The sequence below is a fragment of the Heliangelus exortis genome, chromosome 4 (assembly GCF_036169615.1).
Source record: "Heliangelus exortis chromosome 4, bHelExo1.hap1, whole genome shotgun sequence".
NCBI lineage: Eukaryota > Metazoa > Chordata > Aves > Apodiformes > Trochilidae > Heliangelus > Heliangelus exortis.
Window position 1 is genome coordinate 3,179,953 of NC_092425.1, and position 20,583 is coordinate 3,200,535.

The 20,583-nt window shown below is 40.9% G+C and overlaps 1 protein-coding gene across 1 annotated transcript; it reads left to right on the top strand.

The window, feature by feature from the left end:
• Window positions 1-1,252: 1,252 nt before the first annotated feature.
• HADH (hydroxyacyl-CoA dehydrogenase) lies at window positions 1,253-13,607 on the top strand. Its single transcript, XM_071742656.1, has 8 exons — window positions 1,253-1,423; window positions 2,707-2,835; window positions 4,204-4,361; window positions 6,465-6,591; window positions 7,348-7,437; window positions 8,553-8,625; window positions 11,143-11,259; window positions 12,259-13,607. Exons 1-8 carry the CDS (start codon window positions 1,292-1,294, stop codon window positions 12,375-12,377), a joined length of 945 nt encoding a protein of 314 aa, XP_071598757.1. The 5' UTR covers window positions 1,253-1,291; the 3' UTR covers window positions 12,378-13,607.
• Window positions 13,608-20,583: the final 6,976 nt, after the last annotated feature.

Below are 20,583 nucleotides of genomic sequence, written 5' to 3' on the forward strand. Positions count from 1 at the left end.
GCAAAAGGGGGAATTCTTTTGCATTGTGCTTTTGGTACAAAGTGCAGAGGTACAAGAGTACTCTGCTTCTTTTGTTTGAAGAAAACAGGTTTTTTTAATGATTACCCTGATGCTGTCTCAAGTAGAATATGCTGTAGTTGCCATGCTGCAGTCCTTCTAGTGATAAAGGAATTAGACCAATAATGATGGTGGTGTGCATCTGATATGGCTCAGTATGAATAAAGGAAGGATTTTTTTGTTTGTTTGCTACATGGCTTGTGATATCCTGAAAATTAATTTCCATTTTAGCTGGGAAAGACTTCTAACACATGCAGTGACCTGCAGTGCCAAGGGCAGACATTTGATCAGGCTCAGCATCAGGCCAAAGGCCAGCCTGGGGCTGGCAGGGCATTTCCATTGCCTGCAGGAGCATTTTTCCCGTGCTGACCTCGACCTTGCCACCTGACTCCTCTTGAGGAATCAGAAAGGCTTTTCCCCCAGTAGCCAAACATGGTTACAAGAGGGCTTGGCAGTTCCCAGCATGGGTAACAAAGTTGATCTCTGCTGCGGGGATAACATTTACCATCCTGCAGATACAAATTCAGGCAGGATCTGCAAGCGTTGCCCAAAACCGCCTCAGCCCACGGGGGAAAAATGCTGGGCAGAGCTGGGTTACTCCGGAGGGACAGTCACTGGTGCTATGTCTTCCCACAGAATCCCAGAATCATTTGGGTTGGAAAGGACCTCTGGGATCACCAAGTCCAACCCCTGATCCACTCCCCCTGTGGTTCCCAGACCACTGAGTGCCACATTCAGTCTCTTCTTAAAAACCTCCAGGGACAGAGAATCCACCCCCTCCCTGGGCAGCCCATTCCAATGTCTGATCACCCTCTCCATAAAGAATTTCTTCCTAATATCCAACCTAAACCTCCCCTGGCAGAGCTTAAGCCCATGTCTTGTCTTACTGTCAGCTGCTACAACCAACCTGGCTCCAACCTCCTCTCAGGGAGTTGCAGGGAGTGATGAGGTCTCCCCTCAGCCTCCTCTTCTCCATCCTCTCCAGGGAGGATGTCGCGACGATCACCTTAATCGTGACGGGTTACCCTCTAAGGCCATCGCTGCCTAACCCGCCCTTCTCCCGGATTGTTAGGTAGCTGATTATTCCCATTCTTTCTCCAGAAGCTGAGGGCTTCATGGCTCCTCTCCCCTCAGCCGGGCCCGGGGGCGGAGCGCGGTGCTGGCCCCTCCCGGTTCGGCTCAGCCCCGCCGCCCGTGGCCTCTCCCTCCGCTCTCCCCTCCACCCACCTTCGCCATGGCCTTCGCCACCCGACACTTCATCCGCGCCGCCTCCTCCGCCGCAGCCGCCACGGCGACCGCCAAGAAATTGGTGGTCAAGCATGTGACGGTCATCGGAGGAGGCTTGATGGGTGCCGGTATCGCCCAGGTGAGCGCCGCGCAGCCCGGTCCGATCCGTCCCGTCGTGAGGGGAGGCGGCGGCAGCGCCATGGCGGCGGTTGGGCCCCTTCGCGTCCCGATGGGGTCCGGGGCTCTCCGGGCTCCGGGGCCGTCGGGGGTAGCGGGAATCGTAGCGGAGCTCAACCCTCCCCCCGGGAAAGCTTTGCTGGCCGGGGCCGTGGGTCGTGATCTGAGGGGATCGGGGGCTCCTTCCCGCGTTGGGGCTGTGAGGGGAGCGCCGGTACCGCCCGCCTCGCGCCGATGCTCCTCCTCGCGGCCCCTTCGCCTCTTGGTTTGCGCTGAGAGTTCTGCCTTGGAGGCTGTGAGCCCGGTTCCGAAAGCAGCGCTCTAACCTTGTCCCGGGTGGGAAGGAGAGGGTGTCGGTGAAGGTGAAGCGGGCGGTGCCTTCTCCGGTCCAGTTGAGGAGCGTCACGTGCCGGTGCCGGTACCGGAGCCAGTTGCTGGCCCGGCCTGGGGCCTCCCAGAGGTGCTCGGCGGGAGCGGTGTTTAGCGAAAACGACACGAAACTTCTCGGGACGTTTTAACGGTCTGTGTTCAAATCGCTTCATACTGTGATTTTTAAAAATTATTCTACGTATTTTTTATTTTTTTTTTAATTTTTTTTTCTTCAGCCCCCGCATTTTGACGTGAGGAGCAAGGGCTGGGCTGGCTCTGAGGGGGCGAGTGCTCAGCTAAGCCAGAAATCCCACTACCCCCCCGAAGTCCCGTTCAGCACCCCTAGGCCCAACCCATCCCCCCTTGTCCAGTCCAGTCCCTTTTTCCTCCCTTTTCCCCCCCATTCCCTGCCCCCCCTCCACATTTCTGTGTGTGGGATGTGTGCCCAGCAGCACAGTTGTGTTGCTCTCCATATCCTGGGAACACAGGGTTGGCCATCCCATATATGTCACCTGCCAGCCTTCCAGTTTTGGTCCCCACAACCCTTTTTCCTTACAAGCTCCAAGGATAACAATTACTTGCTCCTTTCAAGGCAGTTTTTTATTCTCTAGCCATAGCTGCAGGATTCAGCTGCCTCCAGCCACAGGTAGCATTCTGCAGGCAGCTTTGAGGAAAAATGGATTTTTTTTCCTTTATCCCTTACCCTCTGCCCCAGCTGTACGCAGGTTTTTATGATTTTTCTGGTAAAGAGGCTAAATCTTGATTCATTGTTCTTTTAGCTGTCTTTTGCCTGATTCATTCCCTGCCCCAGCACACATCAGTAGGGTTGGTTGGTTTGTTCACACTAATGTTGAATCATTTTGTTTTAACTTTCAGGTTGCAGCAGCCAGTGGCCACACTGTGGTGTTAGTAGACCAGTCAGATGACATCCTTAAAAAGTCTGCAAAAGGAATTGAAGAGAGTTTGAAGAGACTGGCAAAGAAGAAATTTGCAGATAAGCCTGAGGTTGACATCTTCATTATTTCTCTTGGAAAACTTGGGAATAAAAGCTACTATACTTAAGTTCTGATAATGCTTACAGTTATGCATAATAGTACATGTTAATTTTCTTTCTTAAAAAGAAAACCTTTTCCAGGGTGATGCAGAATTTGGAATTTTCATTTTTCTTTGATTCAGGAAGGTTGCAAGATGTGTTACTTTATTTTTTTTTTTCCTTTGTAGACTTGAGCCTTGAGATAAAAACCTTTTAAGCAGATGCTAAATGTGATATGATGCCATATTATTAATCCCAATTTAATAGCAGTCTAATTCTGAGCACTTAACCTAGGAAGGTGACACTTTTGTCCAAAAGTGAATAGTAACAAAATTGTCTTTATAAGGACTTAATAAGACTAAGGAGTTTTTTTGTTTTTTTCCCCTCAACACTTGTGCACAGGATTACTGCAAAGAAAATGAGACTCCAGTGTAACTACCTGGAGTAAAATGAACTAAATACAGATACTCACTGTGGATCAGTTGATATATCTAAATCCTAAGGGTTATTTGTTACTATGTTTCTTCTTTAAATTCCACAGCAGTTTCAATTCTTCTTTTGATTCATATTGCCAAATATAATATATATTGGTGTGGATGGTTACCATTATGAATGATGCAGCAGAAAAAGGAAAGAAAAAAGGCTTGTTAGCACAAGGGAGTACAGAAGCAAAAATATACCAATGCCAGGATAACCAGAGCATACATACATAATTATGGCACATCTTTTAATCCAAAATAAAATTGTCCACATGATGCCTGTACTTTATATATGACATTATATTCTAGCATGCTGCCAGAGTCCTGTATTTCTGTTTGATTTCTGTCCTCAAAAACTGTATCAATGATTGGCAGACTTGCTAGTCAGAAAGCAAAGTGGTTTTTCCTTGCATTTGCACTCTCATTACAGTGAGTGTAGGCCACTTAATTTTCTGAAGTATTAATGAACTAGAACATGCACAGTTTACAGGGGTGAAACCAGATAATCACTGAATGAACACAGTGCAAGGGTTTGAGACTGAAAAATTTCCTCTTTGGAGGGCAGGTCTGGGTTATCTTAGAAATTACTAATTGGCCAACCAGTTGCTCACTCAGACTCTTAATGCTGAAGGTTTGGACTGCAGCAAATAATCTCCCTAAAGGAATGAATGCAGAGGTCTTCTGTTTGCTTCAAAACTGATTTGATTGGCTAGGATAGTTTTGTCATTGAAAAATATTTAGAACTTTCTCACTGACTTGGAAATGTGGCAGGCTGCCAGAGTTTTGCAGTCTTAAAACCATTTCAGAGCACATAGGGGATTTTCATGTGAGAATAAATTGGACTTCTTGGGAATGTTTCAGGCTGGTGCTGAGTTCATTGAGAAGACCTTGAAGAACCTCACAACTAGCACAGATGCACTGTCAGTGGTCCACAGCACAGATCTGGTGATAGAAGCCATTGTGGAGAACCCAGAAATTAAAAATGAACTCTTCAAGAGGCTGGATAAGTTTGCTCCAGAGTATGTGTATTTTTCCTGTTACTTTTGCACGTTCTGTCTTGTATTCTTGCACTCTTAGTTCTTCATTTTCTTGATTGCTTTTTTTTTTTTTTTTTTTTTTTTTAAGAAACAAGTGTTTTTCTCCCTTAGACTCCAGACTGTCAAATGGTGCAGAGTAGTTGTTGTACCAGATGTGTATGTTACAAACATTTTGAGCTGTGTTCACCCTGTTTATCTATTTGTTGCATTACTTCATTTGATGTGCTTCCAGGGATGTTTAGGCATAAATTTCATCCAGCTGCTCATCTGGTTCAAATCTAAATCCAAATGCAAATTCAAAACAGTAGAACAAACTTATTCTGGTACACATAGTTAATGTATGTGTTCCCATATTTTTATATATGTATTTCATATATATTTGTACATGTATGTACGTGGTCACAGCACCAAGCCAGCCAGGCATTTGGATGATGCTCTCAGGCACATGATGTGATTCTTAGGGTGCCCTACACAGGGACAGGAGTTGGACTCAATGACCCTCTTAGGTCCCTTCCAACTCAGCAGATTCTGTGACATGATATTTAAGTAAGGAATTGGGATGATCAATTTTTTGTTTGCAGTGTGCTTGATCTGGTCAAGTTTTAAGTCTCAGCCTCTAAGTCAGCTCAACAGTGACTTATGTTTACTTTATGTTACAAGAGTGTGGAAATAGCTCACTGCTGGTTGTTCTGTCTGAGGTAAAAGTGTAAATAATTTCTTTGCATGCACTCACTCAGTTTCTTCCAGTCCCTGGAAAGTTCTTTGAACCGTATTTTATAACTGTTGGAAGTTATTGTTGAATTGTATCCAAACCCAAAAATGCTTTTAAGTGCTGAGCATGCAGTCTCAGCAGCTTGATCCTTGTAATGGATGACTCAGGATCACAAGACCTTGACTGCTTGCAGGTTGAGGTTTTAACTTGTGCAGCTAAGTTTGGGGGTATTGGCTAAGAGGTATTCTAGGCTGTGTAACTAAGAAAGTAGGCAAGCTGAGGCTTCACTAGATTGTCAGGGGAGAAAATTTGTTATCATCAGCTGATGTCAGCCTGGGGAGATTTTCAGGTTGCCTCATATGGTTGGTAATCATAATTACCAGGTACTTTTGCAAACAACAGATGATCACAAATAGCCATGCCATGAGCACAGGGTAACTTGCCATTACCCTTAGTCAGACAGACAAAAGTAAGCAGCTGCCTTTGGCAATTATCAGATTACCTTGTCATGATTAGATTATGTCTTAAGATCTGTGTGATTTCGTGTACTCATTGCAGTGTCCTATGAATGGCAGTTTTTATGTTTTCTCTGTTTGTTTTACATCAGCTCTTTGCTCTGGTTTGCTCATCACATTGATCACTGATGTCATCACTGATCACTGTTCAACAAGACAAGAGGACACAGTCTTAAGTTGTGCCAGGGGAGATTTAGGCTGGATATCAGAAAGAATTTTTTTACGGAGAGGGTGATCAGACATTGGAATGGGCTGCCCAGTGAAGTGGTGGATTCTTCATCCCTAGAGACATTTAAAAAGAGCCTGGATGTGGCACTCAGTGCCATGGGCTGGCAACCGCACCGGTGGGTCAAGGGTTGGACTTGATGATCTCTGAGGTCCCTTCCAACCCAGCTAATTCTATGATTCTATGATTCTATGATTATAAAAATACAAATAGAGTCCAATTTTTTCTTAAGGCTCCACAAACCCATATTTGGCTTTGCAAATGATTGGGTTTCCATAGATCTGTAACGGATTAACTATAAAAAAATACTATCACATTTGTAGGATTGCTGAAGGAATTACCTGGAATAGATGTGGGGAATTAACAAAATTCTTCTACATAGTATCTTTTTTTCTGTTGCATAAATATTCACCATAGTTAGTTGGGATTCAAAAGCTCACACAGCCCCTCCAGTAGTTATCTCACCATTGCTGTATTTAGACCTCAGCAACTGTGGTAATGTGCAGGGATATTTCTGAGAATTGTGTGTCTGGTTAGCCAATGATGTCTGTTTCTCTTCACCAGTCTCCTACTGTCAGGCAAATAGCTGTCATTTATGCAATCCATATGTTTCTTTTTTTTTTTTTTTCCAGGCATACAATATTTGCAAGCAACACTTCATCCCTGCAGATCACACAGCTGGCTAATTCAACAACCAGGCAAGACCGGTTTGGTGGTCTCCATTTCTTCAACCCTGTGCCTTTGATGAAGCTTGTGGAGGTACATGTCTTACAACATCACCATAACACACACTGTGCACAGCAGTGCAATTGTTCTGTTAGATGAGAGAAGCAGATCTTGGCTTGCAGCTCTTCTGATCCAGAATAAGCTGCCTGTAGTGGTAAGAGGGTGGTGGGTGCAGTCTCTGTTGAGGGACAGGTTGAAGAGGCAAAGTCTGAGGCTCTGAAGTTCTCCACTGAGCTGCCAGCACTTGCTGTGTTCATTTCAGGTGCTTGGGCAAGTTGCAAAATAAGGAACTACTGACAACTTAAACCAAATCACTTGATGATTGACAAAGGAACCTGATTATTACCAGTGTAGAAATGGATGAGATGAAATCTTGCTCCTTTCTGTCTTTCGAAACAAAGTCAGTCATGTTTGTTTCAGTGTTCCAGATGATTTGTTTGGAAATATTGCAGTATTCCTCAGCCTTTAAGGAAATGTGAAAAAAAGTTTTTACACAACTCTTCAGATGTCTTTTTTAAACATGCTCCCTTTGGCTACATCATACAATTCATAATAACACTGCAGTGCAGAGCAGGGTGAGAATTAAGTACACTTAACAGTGTATCTGATCATCTGATTTCTGTGTCTGATCCATATATAACCACTGAAACTGTTTTTTGCACTACAAATGTTTTTGTGAATTTCTGGAATAATGTTCTGTGTCACAGTTTAATCATTGCTGTACTCATTGCAAACGAGAGATTCTGCTTGTAAATGTGCTTTTGCTCTCCCCATCTTCCCTCTTCCCAGGTCATCAAGACTCCAATGACCAGCCAAAAGACTTTTGAATCACTTCTGGAATTCAGTAAAGCAGTAGGAAAGAGTCCTGTCTGTTGTAAGGTGAGTATGTTTTGATTGCATAATGTTCAGAAGTTCTGTTCTTGAAAACTGTTAGTTTTAGGGTGGTAGGTTTCAGTAGATGTAAGAGCACTTCATGAATTTCCAGTCTGCTTTTTGCCCAGTTTTTCCTCCCTATTAAAAGCCTGTTGACAAAGAAAACACACAGATTTACCAAAAATTCCTCAAAGCAGAGTGACTCTAGGCTTCTTCTTTAGATCAGCAAGGCTCACAAATACCAGGATTTGCAGTTTTTGGGTTTTTATTTCCAGTCATGCAGAAGCCTGGACAGGAGCTTATCTTTAGCCATGCTAGAGACAAAACTGATACCTCTTGTACTGTGAGGCAGTTGGCTGAATCCTCCATGGTGTGTGCTCATTTTTCTCAAGATTGCAGTAACTAGACCCATATTAATCTTCATTGCTTTGCAGCTTTGATTTTTTTTCTCTAGAGGAACACTCAAAGCACACTTTTTTGGAATCCATTAAGTTGTGGTCTGGATAGCCTCATGCAAGCTGTTGCCTTGAGTTTCACAGCCCCCAGGAGACTTTTGGCCATAAAAAGTAGAGCCAGTAATCCAGTAGTTACCAGTAATTCAGTGTCTGGATGCTGGACTCTAATTCTGGCTGTACTGCTGAGTTGCTCTGTGGCCTTGGTTGACATTTCTCCTGTTTTTGTCACAGTTTTGCAGTATGTAACATGCAGAAGGTTGGGTGAATTAATTCTATAAATTATCTTGGGTGGAGGGTAACGTAATCTCCATGCCTGAACCTTTAGGGAAAAACTTCTTTTCCTATCTTTCAGGAAACTCTCTCAGCAGAATTTTGCTAAAGAGAAGGCATTTGCCAACTGGCCCCATTAAACTGTTTAAAGCCTAACCCAGTTCATTGTTCTCAGTCATGATGAATATTTGTTTGCCATCCCTTCTTTGTGAAATTCAGCTTTTGTGTTCTAGTACCCAGCAGATAAATCAGATGAAAAATGAAGTTTAAGAGAGTACCAGAAGCTGATGGTTCAACGGGGGACTTCATCCACTTGCTTGCAATTTGTCATGCAGCTTTTGAGTGGAGTATTGATAAAAAATGTTGATTAAGAATCCCTTTTTGTAATTTTTGTAGGATACTCCAGGATTTATTGTAAATCGTCTCTTGGTGCCTTATATGCTGGAAGCTGTTCGACTCTTTGAGAGAGGTACTTGCTGAGATATTGGCTTTGGGGAATGCTGACAGATAACACTGCAAAATGTTACTTCCCATTCAGAAAAGCTTTGGGGTTCCCTCAACTTTTGGGCCTTAAAGGCTGGAAATGAATAATGAACATAAACTATGAGCCAGTATAGGGATTTTGAAAGCCCTTGTGCTCGCTTGGAAATGTCAGTGTATGCAGTGCAGGCACTTGTGTGGGAAATTTCTGGTGGTGGAAAATATTTCTGGGTTTGGGGATAGTTTAGTGGCACTGTAAAAATATCCACTCCAGCTAATCACCTCAAGAGACATTAATGAGAGCAACTGAAAATCCCAGAATGGGACCATTAGCAGTTTTCCTATGTTCACTTACACTGGGCTTGTGAAATAAAATGCCAATTTTCAGATGAGGTAAGTAGTCACACTTTGGTACTTGCATACAATGATTTGGTTTAACTATTGCACCATGAGCCCTCCTGTTCTCTTCTGTGTCTTTTTTTTTAACATGAGGTTCTTTACAAACTGCCATCTCACTGATGGTCTCTTTTATATGAATGCTGAGGGTAGATAGAAATAATCATGAATCCCCAAAGAACTGATGAATTTTTCAAAGCATTGGTAGTTGTTTTGAAAAAGAAACAACCCAGTAATGCAGTGGATAAAGAGAAAATTATGGAGTATAATTGCTTTTATTTCAAGCTTTGCTCCGTGCTACTAAGAATGTAATTTGAAGCATTTTGTTCTTGAAATCACTGCTTTCTTGCAGATGAAAGCACTCCATTATAAGAATTCCACCAAATGTGCTTTAAATATTAAAAATGTCTTTTATAGCACATGGAAGGGATGGTTTGATCTCCAGAAAAAAAATATAAACCAACACACTTGTTTATCCATCAACAGATGTACTTAATTACATCTCAAAGGGAGAAAAGAGCAAATTTAGTGACTTGAAAGGCAAAGGCATGGATGCAAGGGGGCATTATTCTCTTAGAAATAAGTCACAATTTTAAATAAAGTGTAGGGTTGTTCCAGTGTGTTTAAAAGGGGTGCCTTTATTAAGTGACATGCATCATTGTGTGTGCTTCAGAAGACAGTAGCACTTTTAATTTAATGTAGAAGAAAACAGTCCTTGACATTGTGTGTTAAAATCAACTTACTGCCTAAACAAAACAATATTTTGATTCCATCTTTATTCTGTTTGTATTTTGCCCAACAGTGTATTTCCAAACTTGCTGAAGTTCATTTATGAATTTTTAATTCTAAGGAAATCTATTTTAAAAGTTGGTTATTGTTTTGAAAAGCTTGATGGCTGTCTTCTAGGTCATAATGATAATTGAATCAAGTTAAATTTTTATCATTTTCTTTGCACTCTCAGAGTAGACAACTTGAGCCAGATTGTCATTCATATTAGTATGAAACTGGGTCTGAAACCTATATCATCCATATTAGTATGAAACTGGGTCTGAAACCTATATCATCCATATTAGTATGAAACTGGGTCTGAAACCTATATCATCCATATTAGTATGAAACTGGGTCTGAAACCTATATCATCCATATTAGTATGAAACTGGGTCTGAAATTAGTATGAAACCTGGTAAACCCAAGCACTGAAGTATCATTTTATTGGGTCAGCCCTTCTGTTTGTCTTTAAATGTGGGGTTTTGCACAGGCAAAATACCTTTAATATATTACCAGTGAATTAAGCAGGGGGCATAGTGTAAATATTAATGTCTGGTGGTCTCTACTGCCCTGTTCTTAGCAGCTCTCCTGTGGAGATGCTCAAGGAGCTCTGTGTCCTCCTTATGTTGGGGACTCCAGAGCTGGACACAGGACTCCAGGTGGGGTTTCACAAGAGCAGAGTAGGGGGGAGCATCCTCTCCCTTGCCTGCTGCCTGTCTCAGGTCACTCCTTTCTGCCACCTCTGATTCTGATGGATACCTTCCAGTGAAAGTTGTTACCAAGCATGTTACCCAGCTGCTACTGCTTCTTTCCTCATGACTGCTTTGTCCATCAGCTGGGTATCACTGGCCTCCTGGCTGTTGTAGAGTAAGAACAACTGTCCTGTGCATCCTTCAAAAGCTGCTGCTGTTTTCATGAAACTGAAATCGAGATCTTTCCTTACTTGCACTCTTCAGCTGCCTCTAAAATCAATTCTTGGTTCTTTGTAGTGAAAATTTCTTCCTCCACTCTGTCTGGCAGATTGAGCATGGTGGCTGTGGCTCCATCAGTAGCATAGTGATCTATAGGGAAATGCAAGAGGAAGGTAGGGAAATGGAAAGCAGGCCTGCAGGGCTTTATTTATTTTTTTATTATTATTAATTTTTGTGTGTTAGTGAGAGAGAGATTCAGCTTTATACTCTGGCATGTGTATGCTGACTCCAGTTTTTGTGGTTCTGAAATGTGCAAAGATTTCTGTGAAGAGCTGCACCAGGGTGAAATAACATCCTGTTAATTATTTATAAGAGGTACCAAGTAGATGGGGAATCTGCTCTGTTCATCAAACTGTCAATCTTTTCTCTAGGAGATGCATCAAAGGAAGATATTGATGTTGCTATGAAGCTTGGGGCTGGTTATCCCATGGGTCCATTTGAACTGCTGGATTATGTTGGGTTGGATACCAGTAAATACATTATAGATGGTACTGCATGCTTATTTTCTTCCATTTTTTCTCCATTTTGGCTAAATTGTAGATGAATTTCCTAACAAAAATCTGACTTTTAATTACTTTAAACTGGATGTTTATGACACAGCCTTTTAACAGTTGAGGAGAAAAAAGGAATGAGAGTGAAGCTTGAAATGCTGTACAGCATTTGTACTGTGTGCCTGTGCCCTGTGTACCTGGGGACAGAACAGTGGTGGTTTTGCTGACTTCATCAAGTTCCAGGAAAAAAAAAATTGGAACTTTATATAATTAAAAAGCATCAGTGAGAAGAGGGACCTGTGCTGAATGTAAGAAATTCTGATGAAAAGCAGTGAATGTGGAGACTCCCTGTCCTTTTTCTGCCAGCCATATCTTCACTGTCAATTAATAGGAAACCCAGTGTATACCTTAAAGATGCAAGGATACCCTCTCCCTTTCACTTAATTTGAAAAGTGGATGAATATCAGTACAGTAACAAAAAAAACCCCACGTAGCTGTTGATGGCTTGTTGATGGGTGTATTATTTTTCAAAGTGCAGCTGAAATATTCTCTGAGGCAGAATGTAATTTTCAAAATGGCATTGTCAGGGCAGCATCTTGCTTTTAGCCAGTGCTGTAGGGTTTTTTTGTATTGTTCTAATTGCCCAGATCTTCACAGGTAGAAAAGTAATGCCAAGTTTAATTCCACTTGAATTTTTTTTTTTTTTTTGGCATAGCCTTTGTTTTATTTCCTTATACTTAAACTATATTTTTAAAGTTCTCATTAGTTTTTGAACTATTGTAAATCATCAGTCGTGGAGATTATGAGGTGTTCAGGTAGACAGTGCCTAAAGACTATAAAGACATGGTCATCAGCTCACGTTTGTGCTCTGTTGAAGCAGTGTGGAATCTAAAATTCCAATTTTCCTTCAGTTTTCTCACCTCTTAATATTTTTCTGAGGAGATGGAGGTGTAAATGGAACTGTTACTAATTCATCCACTTCTTTTCTTCCCCCAGGATGGCATTCATTAGAGCCCAACAATCCTCTCTTTGCACCCAGCCCACTGCTGAATAAACTGGTAAAAGAAAAGAAGCTGGGTAAAAAGACTGGAGAAGGATTTTACAAATACAATTGAACTCCAAACCTCAAGAGGTGCTAAACTATGTATGCTATTCAGCATTGCCATATTACTGGTGAATTCTGTTTAAACCTGCCCAAGGATGGCAGAAGCTGCATTTTAGAACATAAACTCCTTCTGAATGAGTGATTGCACTAGTTTATTCCTCTGGTGAGAGCTTGATTTGGTAGATTATTATTTTCTTGTAATTCTCAAAAGCTTTATATATACAGTGCCTTCATGCAAATGTTGATTTGTCAGGTGCAGGACAGAATGAGAAGTGAATTTATATATTTGAAGCATTATTACATTTAACAGGGAAAAAAAATCCTGAAAATAACCACACTTTCTTAAAAATAAACTTTTCAGCAATTCTGAATTGAATGTCATGGCTTGCAGTCGAGGTGCTTTGTTGTAGTCCACTGGGTGGCAGTCTCTTTTCACTCTGGGAAATGCAGTGACAAAAGGCAGCAGAGTGGTTTTGTTAGAGTTTAGTGTTAATCTGTAGGTGTAAATTAAGAGTGCCTTGAACAATACTTTTCTGGGTTACACATTGTTTTTAAAAAAATGAAAAATCCTGCAGTGGCAGGCTGTGAGCTGGACAGAAGGTTCCCAACACAGCATTTAAAAACAGAATTCATTATTTGTGTCAGGATTTTCTGACATTTTCAATTACTGGTTGAGGGCCTTCTTCTGCTGGGTACTGTAGGAACATAATGAAGTAGTTTCTATTGTGAAGGGCCAAATTAATAGATTTGTTTTTTAATTAACAAAGCTAGGTAGCTAGTGAAAACTTCAGTCTGCTCTCTAGAATCTTGTAAATTGGCTTTATTTACTGACTATTCATTTAAAGTGTCATTTTTACACTGTGCTACTGCTGTAGTTGAGTACTTTGGAGAACTGACATTGGAAGCTGTGTTGTAAAAAAGTGGGCACCAGAATCATCTCAGGAGTGCTGCAAATCCTGCTTTTCTCTGAACACTGTCAAGCCAGGTGGGCATGAGGGTTGGAGTTTTATAGCCTTCTTTTATTTTGTGTATTTTGGATCTGCAAACCAAGTGCTTATATATATGTTTTAACTGAAGAAATTACAAATAGTTCTTTTGCTCTTAAGCTGCCTCTTCCTCCCTCCCCCACTATCAAATTCAGATTGTATGTAAAGAAACTGAACCTTGCAGATGTTGCTGTCCTTTCACATGGTTACACAAGAAATCTTTGAGTGGAGAATAAAAATTATTGGTTTATTTGCTCCTGGCTCCTAAGTACAGATCATCTGATTGCAAGTTGTTTGTCAAGGCAGTCTCTTTCCTTTACTAATATATGGTTAAATTGAATTCCCTTCCTAAAATTTCTTGCTCATTTCTTGCATCTGAAGTCTGTTTCACTTTAAGTTTCTTAGTTCCTGTAATTCAGTGTAGTGACTGCAAGGCTTCAGAACTATGGTTTTCATTAGTAATTAAAAAATGGAAACGTGTGCTACTCTTGTGTCTTAAAAAATGCTGCTTGTTTTTGTTATAAAAATAGTTAGGCAGAACTGGCTTGATGCTGCTTCCTTTACTCAGAAAATGGTGCTTATTATTAAATTGGAAATACTTATGTTTATAGCAAGGCATAGGCTATTTAATTTTAAACGTGCAAAGTATTTTTCACTATTAAATGTGATATTTTAGAAAAACAAACTTCCTCTAAAACAGTGGTTTCCTTTCAGGAACTCTCAGTGCCTGAAAGAGGTATTTGTAAGTTTGGGTTGTTACTTCAGAAGAGACTTCTTTTTCTCAGCAGCAAAAAGGGTACATGCAGAGGTACTTCAGTGTTGTGCCAGGGTGAGAGGAGATGAGGTAAAGGGCCATAACTTTGAATACTTTTCCTTAAATCCAGATCAGAACACATGGTTGAATTGAATTTTATCATAATTTATCAAAATTGAATGATGAGGCCATTGAATCAAGGTAAGCCTTTTCTTTCACTCCTCAGTGAGGAGATGTGGAGAATGTAGAAGTCCCTTGGGTTCAAGAGCATGATGAAATTGATCAGAAATAAGATCCTAAGTAGCTGTTCTTGGTTTGTACAAGTATTTCAGTGGCTTTGACAGCTTAAAGATGTCTAGGTGGCTTAAAGAATGAGTACAAAGGAATTATCTGTCTCCACCTTTCCCCCAGTAAAAGTCATTTTCCAGCCCTTGCTATCTCTGTTAACTTGATGCAGAGGTACATGGGCCACTATCCACTGCATGTAGTGTTGACAAGTGAAGAGGAACCTCCTGCTAGCCAGAACTTTGGGCTAGGATGATAGATTCAGCTTGCCCTCACCAGTCAGCTCCTCCTGGATTTTTATTAATTGGGGAAAAGAGATAGTGGGGGAAAAAAGGGGTAGAAGAGAAAGGGCGAAAGGGATTTGTTGTCACTTAGTGCCTACTTTAAAAACCTTTAGTTTTTGTTATCCTTTTTGTCAGCAGGCCTTACAGATTTAGAGCATTTGTCCCACTTTGGTCACAGCTTTGAGATGTAGAGTTGCCACAGCTTGAGGGCAGCTTGACAGCCAAGAGCTGAGGAGTCAGATGTGAGCCCAGCTCCTGCAGCTGGGAAGATGGCTCCAGATTCAGCATCTGGGTCATTTCAGCTGCCAAACATGCTCCATCTATGGTCATCCTGGCTGCTGGTGTGACTGGGGAGAAGACAGGAGCCCAGAAAACTTTACAGAGGGAGTTGGAAGCAGAATTTTGCTTGGACTGGAGGAGGATGCTCTACACGAGTGGCTTATGGGAGTGTAAAGTGCAAGAGGCAGCCATGTAGTTTGATCTGAAGAGGAATTAAGTGTGTAGAAGTTAAATTGGTCTTTGCTCTAACAAATTAAATGCTCTCCATCCATAGCACTGAGCATAATAATGTTTGTTGAATTTAAATGTCCTGAATTTCTAAATCTGCATCTGGGTTTGCAAAAGTCATTGAACCTTTCCATTCTATTACTGTAGGAGATTAATTTTCACAGAAGGTAGGGATATCAACTTGTAGAATGGATATGAATCTGGAATGGAAAATGAAGTTTGTTGCTTCCTTCTTCCTTCACTGTGAGAACTTGTAGAATATCACCTTGGTAGCAATTTATTTGGAAAAACAGCATTATTAAAGAATTTAAGGTATGTTAGTTGTCTGATGAAGTTTAGCCCCTGGAAATAAGTAGCTGCTTTGAAGTGAATAGCCCAGCTCTGTCCAGATGGGAGTTTTGTGAACCTGTGCTTTATTTTACACAGTAGGAAGAAGGCTTAACTGAGCAACTGTAGAAAAGGACTTGAAAAAGTATCTTTCTTTCTTAGACAAGTTATTTTTTTCTCTAAACCATCTGACCTGAAGGTTTTGAAGTGACAATGCATGTGTCCTTCAAAAACCAGTTATAAATGACAGACTTCCAGCATCTAGCTCATGAGATCCAGTACTACCAGCCCAGTGCTCCATCAGTGAATGATGCCTCTGAAATGATGGCAGTGGCTTCAAAATGGGATTCAGAGACTTGGTTTTGTTTTGTTTTGTTTTGTTAATGCCACATTTAGTGGTGAGTCTTCTGGTGTTTGTTTGGTGAATAAGGTGCTTACTACACTTTTAAGATATCAGTGAAACTTTTGAGGTTTGTTGATCAATCTCTTCTGTAGGCATACTCCCTGTAAATTAGTGAAACCTTGTCAGTCTGGAGCAGAAAAAAAAATTCAGAAGCTTTCTGTATAAAGTTAAATGTAGGGAGATGTGATTGGTTAAATCTGTACTTCTTGTTAGAAAGGGAAGGGCTTCTGAAAAAAGGTATTTGCAGTTTGCCCACCAAAAGGTTGTTGTCTTGGTGTGAAAAGGTCTTGTGTGTTCCTAACTTTGTGCCAGGCTTTGGGCAGTAAAATCTGCAAGTGAGTTAAGTGTAAGCTAACTCAATGTCTTGTGTTTCTGTGGTCAGAAAGGTGGGTGCTAGAGGATGCAGGTACCAGCAAACAACTTCTGTTGTGCTACTTTGTGCTTTGATTGCAGAGCAAGTTCTGTATCGTATTGTAATAGTACTGGGGTCTGAGATGCTTGAGTACAGTGTGCAGCATACTAGCAAAAAAGGTGATGCCTTCTTCCCTGTGAGGGAAAAAGAAGTCTTGAGAAAGCATGTGCTGCTTCTCTTCCTGCTTTGGGTAAGTGATAATGACTTTGTATTATATGAAAAATTCTTTTGTTTGCAGTGAAGTTGAAGAACTTTGAAAAAGTGCAGATGCCTCCTGTTCTCTTGGTGAATTCTTTATGTAAGCACCCACTTTGTAGCATCATGAGATAAGAAATGTTTTCTGTGTCTTAGAGTAGTGCTCTTCAAGCCTGTGATGTTTGGATAGATTTATAGCTGCTGGTTATTGAAAGTGTTTATATTAATAATTTTTATTAACCTGTCAACACATGATTGCCAAAGTATAATGTGTGCTTCTTATTCTTGCATCAAGAGAAAGCCACTTTACATTACCAACTGGCTTTAAAGATGTGGGCAAACTAGAAGAGTTTTTGCAGTTTGTCATGACAAACTTTCCCTAAAAATTTACTGCTGACAGTTTTGAAGTTAATTTTCTCAAGATAAGCAGCAGTTTTCTTGTATAGCCATGGTGCTATGTTCTTCTAACTGGTACCACAGCAGTGAACCACGTCTCAGTTTTTTTTATTCACTGCAATTTTCAACCACATGAGCAATTATAAAACTGGCCAGAATTATGCCTATTTCCCTGTGTTTTTTGGAAGAGCTAAGACCAGGAACAAAAGCAGATGCTATGATTCCTTTGAGAGCTAGATCTTTTCATCTTATATATTCCTTCAGGAGCTTTTCCTGTTGTTCACAGCCAGAGGGAAGTGCTGCTGCTGAATTCTGTGAGAGAAGGGTTAAGTAGAGCCACAGTTGGGTAACTGTAAAGATGATTTGTAGAATGATCTGTCTTGAATTTTATGATCTTCTCAAAAGTTCAAGTTAAAACTGAAATCCCTTTTTATGTATCATTTGCTATCCAGTATACTTTCCCATTTATAAATGCAGTGCTATCCAGAGTCTTAAATATATGTGATCTCAGAACAGTAAGAAATGAGGTCTGGGGTTGTTACTGATAATATATTAATCAGATTTAGGTTTGTATGCCCACGGAGCAGCTTTGCACTTGTTCAATTCACTCTTTTATTCCCTTAGATATTTTCTCTTTGGCTTCCTATAAATTGCAAATACCCCTCAGCAATGCATCCTTTGCAGAGAAACCATAAAGCTCTAATGCTACCTGGGTGTTTCGCTTGCTTCTGAGGTAGGAATGGGACAAAACACCAAACCTAGGTATTAAAGGAGCCTTTTTCTTTTGTCATGTGGCATCACAAGGAGGCAGAAGGCCATGGTTTGTTTCCAGCCCTGGGTCAGAAGCTGGCCAGGAGGATATTTTAGCACAAGGCTTTGGCTTGGCGGGCACTGAGGAACTTGTCGCTTACTTTGGCTGTTCCATGCTGCCAGATAACAGGATTTTTTCCTAGCCTGTTGTTTGCTGTTGCTTTCATTGGTGCATGTCTGTCCTGCCTGGTAACAGCTTCTTCTATTCTGGTCCCATTTTTCTGCCAGCAACCACTTTTAGGGTGGTTTTCTGTAAACGGACAAACCCTTACAGTATTCGCTAGTTAAAGAATGCAAATTTTTTGTCATTAGTAACCTAAACCCCCCATTTGGAGTCTTGGCTTCAGCAACAAAAATCTTGTGGATTAACCACTTTCACCAGTGAGAGGCTTTCCAGTGAGCTGTGGGAAGAAGTGTATGCTCAGTGGTAGGTCTTCAGTAAACAGCTGGAATTTGCATGTGGTGAATTAGCACCAAATAAAATCCCCCCCCCATTTTTTGCTTAATTATCCTTGCCTAGTCAAATGGCTCTATTAAATGTTTGTGCAATAGAAACTGGTAAAACCACACGTTCACAACAAGTGGGTTTTGATTCTGCTCAGAGTTTTGTCTGCTCTGCTGGTGGCAAGGCCAGCACAGAGGTTGGTGGGGACCACTCTGTGCCCTGATTTCTCCTTGGCATGCAGGGATGCTCCTGGCCAAACTGAAGCACTGCAGCCACTGGAAGCCCTTGCTTTAATTCTGAACCTTCAAACTTTGAGACTGCTGCTTTGAATCCTGCAAAGCTGCAAGCATAAGCAGTAGTAAAATACACTGTCTTTAGATTTTGTGACTTTTTAGGTGCTGGTTTTCTCTAGAGAAGCTGTAAAAGGTAAAATGTTTGGGATCCTTATTTCTTGGAAGACACAAGAGGGCTAATAGGTTCCTTATAGCTGATGTTGCAGTTCTTTTTTCTTTGCAATTTAGGGTGGGATTTCTAAAAACAAAACAAAACAAAACAAAACAAAAAACAAAACAACCCCTTTTGTTTCAGTTGGAAGCCTGGTGATGCTTTCCAGTATGTCTAAGCAAGTGAGGCATCCTACTTCCAATGATTTCTTTTCAGCACTAAAATGCTGCTCAGGTTGTGAAAGAAAGGCAGTTTTAATCCTTTTCCATCTTTGTTTGCTGTGTATCTACTTTACTGAACACGATCAGTTGCTGGAACAAAAGTGCTCTTGTTAATAATTTCAGTCAGTAGCAATCAGACCATGCTTCAAACAGTCAAAAAAAAAATAATAATGCTGCCTCCTGATTTTTTTCACCCTTCCCTCTTCACTTTCTTTTGAGCCAAGGGGTCATCACAACTACTTAAGGACTGATCTCTGGGTGCTATCATGACAGTAATGTTAGGGAATGATCAGTGAAGGTTAGGCACCCAAATAATGTTTTAAGTGCCTCAGAGAATTTTTGTGAGTCCTTGCTTGGGTGAAATGGGCTACAGGGAAAACACTTAAGTGAGAGAGAGCTGGTTTCAATGAGGCTGTGGATTTTAAAGCCCACTTAGAATGCTTTTAGGAAAATGGCAGTGTGAAGAGAGATTTATGATAAGAATTTAAATAGCTTACTCTAGAGTAGAAGAGGGAAGATGCTTGGAGAACTGAATTTATTCAGTACCAGAGAGGTTTTTAAAGTGGTATTTTTCTTCTGCAAAGGGGAGAGAATATGGGAGGTGGGTGGGAAGATCCTGTTAATTTCACATTAGTTTTTCTTCTTGATACCATCCTTTTAATTTCTTTAAACAAAAGCATTAGTTGGAATTGGGGAAGAAGTTTTTTTCCTTAGAAACTTGGCATTTTATTTTTGGCTAAGACTGAAAGCTATTGTTGCCCAAGCTGATGCTAAGCTGGCAAATCTATGAACTGGAGCCAGTATTGTTATTTGGATCTAAATTTGTAAGGACATTTAGTTGTCTTAGAATAAAAGTTGAGCATGGAGTTTACCTCAAGGGCAGGGTTATACTCCACAGATCATTTGCACAGGCTTACAAGCTGAAATTGTTGCTTAGCCTATTGACACATGGTATTTCAAGTAGTGTAGATGTCCTACTCCATCAAGTAGATGGAAGGGAGGAATAATGGCAAATGATGAATATGTCAAATGGTCTTACAATAGACACCATTTTCACCCACAGGCTCACTGCTTTTTGACAATGGGCAGAGCCTCTTCTACAGTGGCAGCTAACATTATAAGGAGGAAAGTTTCCAGGGAAAAATGTGATTTTGGACAATCACTTTTATTGTGTTTTTAGGGAATTAGTGTTTGAGTGACAGGTAAAACTGGACTTAGCTGTGGCTGGTATCAGTTCATGTTATGAGAGTCATGCAAACCTACAAGCCTAGCTCAACTTACAGCTGGTTTATTTTGAAATTGGGAATTCAAATCTAAAAACCAGTCCAAATAATTGAATTAAATAAGTCTAAAAAAAAAAGCAATGCCCATATGGCAGATTGTCCTGATATAAGAACTGGTGAAGGCTTACTTGCCCACAAAGCTTGCTTTTTTTTTCACTAATATTGCATGTGAATTTTGTCAGGGAAGGAGAGCCACTTTCTCTGCCTTCTGCATGGAAGGAAGTTCTCTTGGAGAACGTGCTGGACCTGCTGAGGAATAGAGAGAGAATTAACAAAATCTGATATTTGATATGTCAGCTGCAACTCCAGCATGTTAAAGGACTGCAGATAACTTTGAACGGAACAGATCTCAGTTTGTGAATTAGCCAACCCAACCAGTGTATGCTCTGAAGAACTTTGCAGGCTTTCATGTCTTGTTTAGGAGTTGTAATATCTATAGATTACTTAATTTAACCAAGTATTGG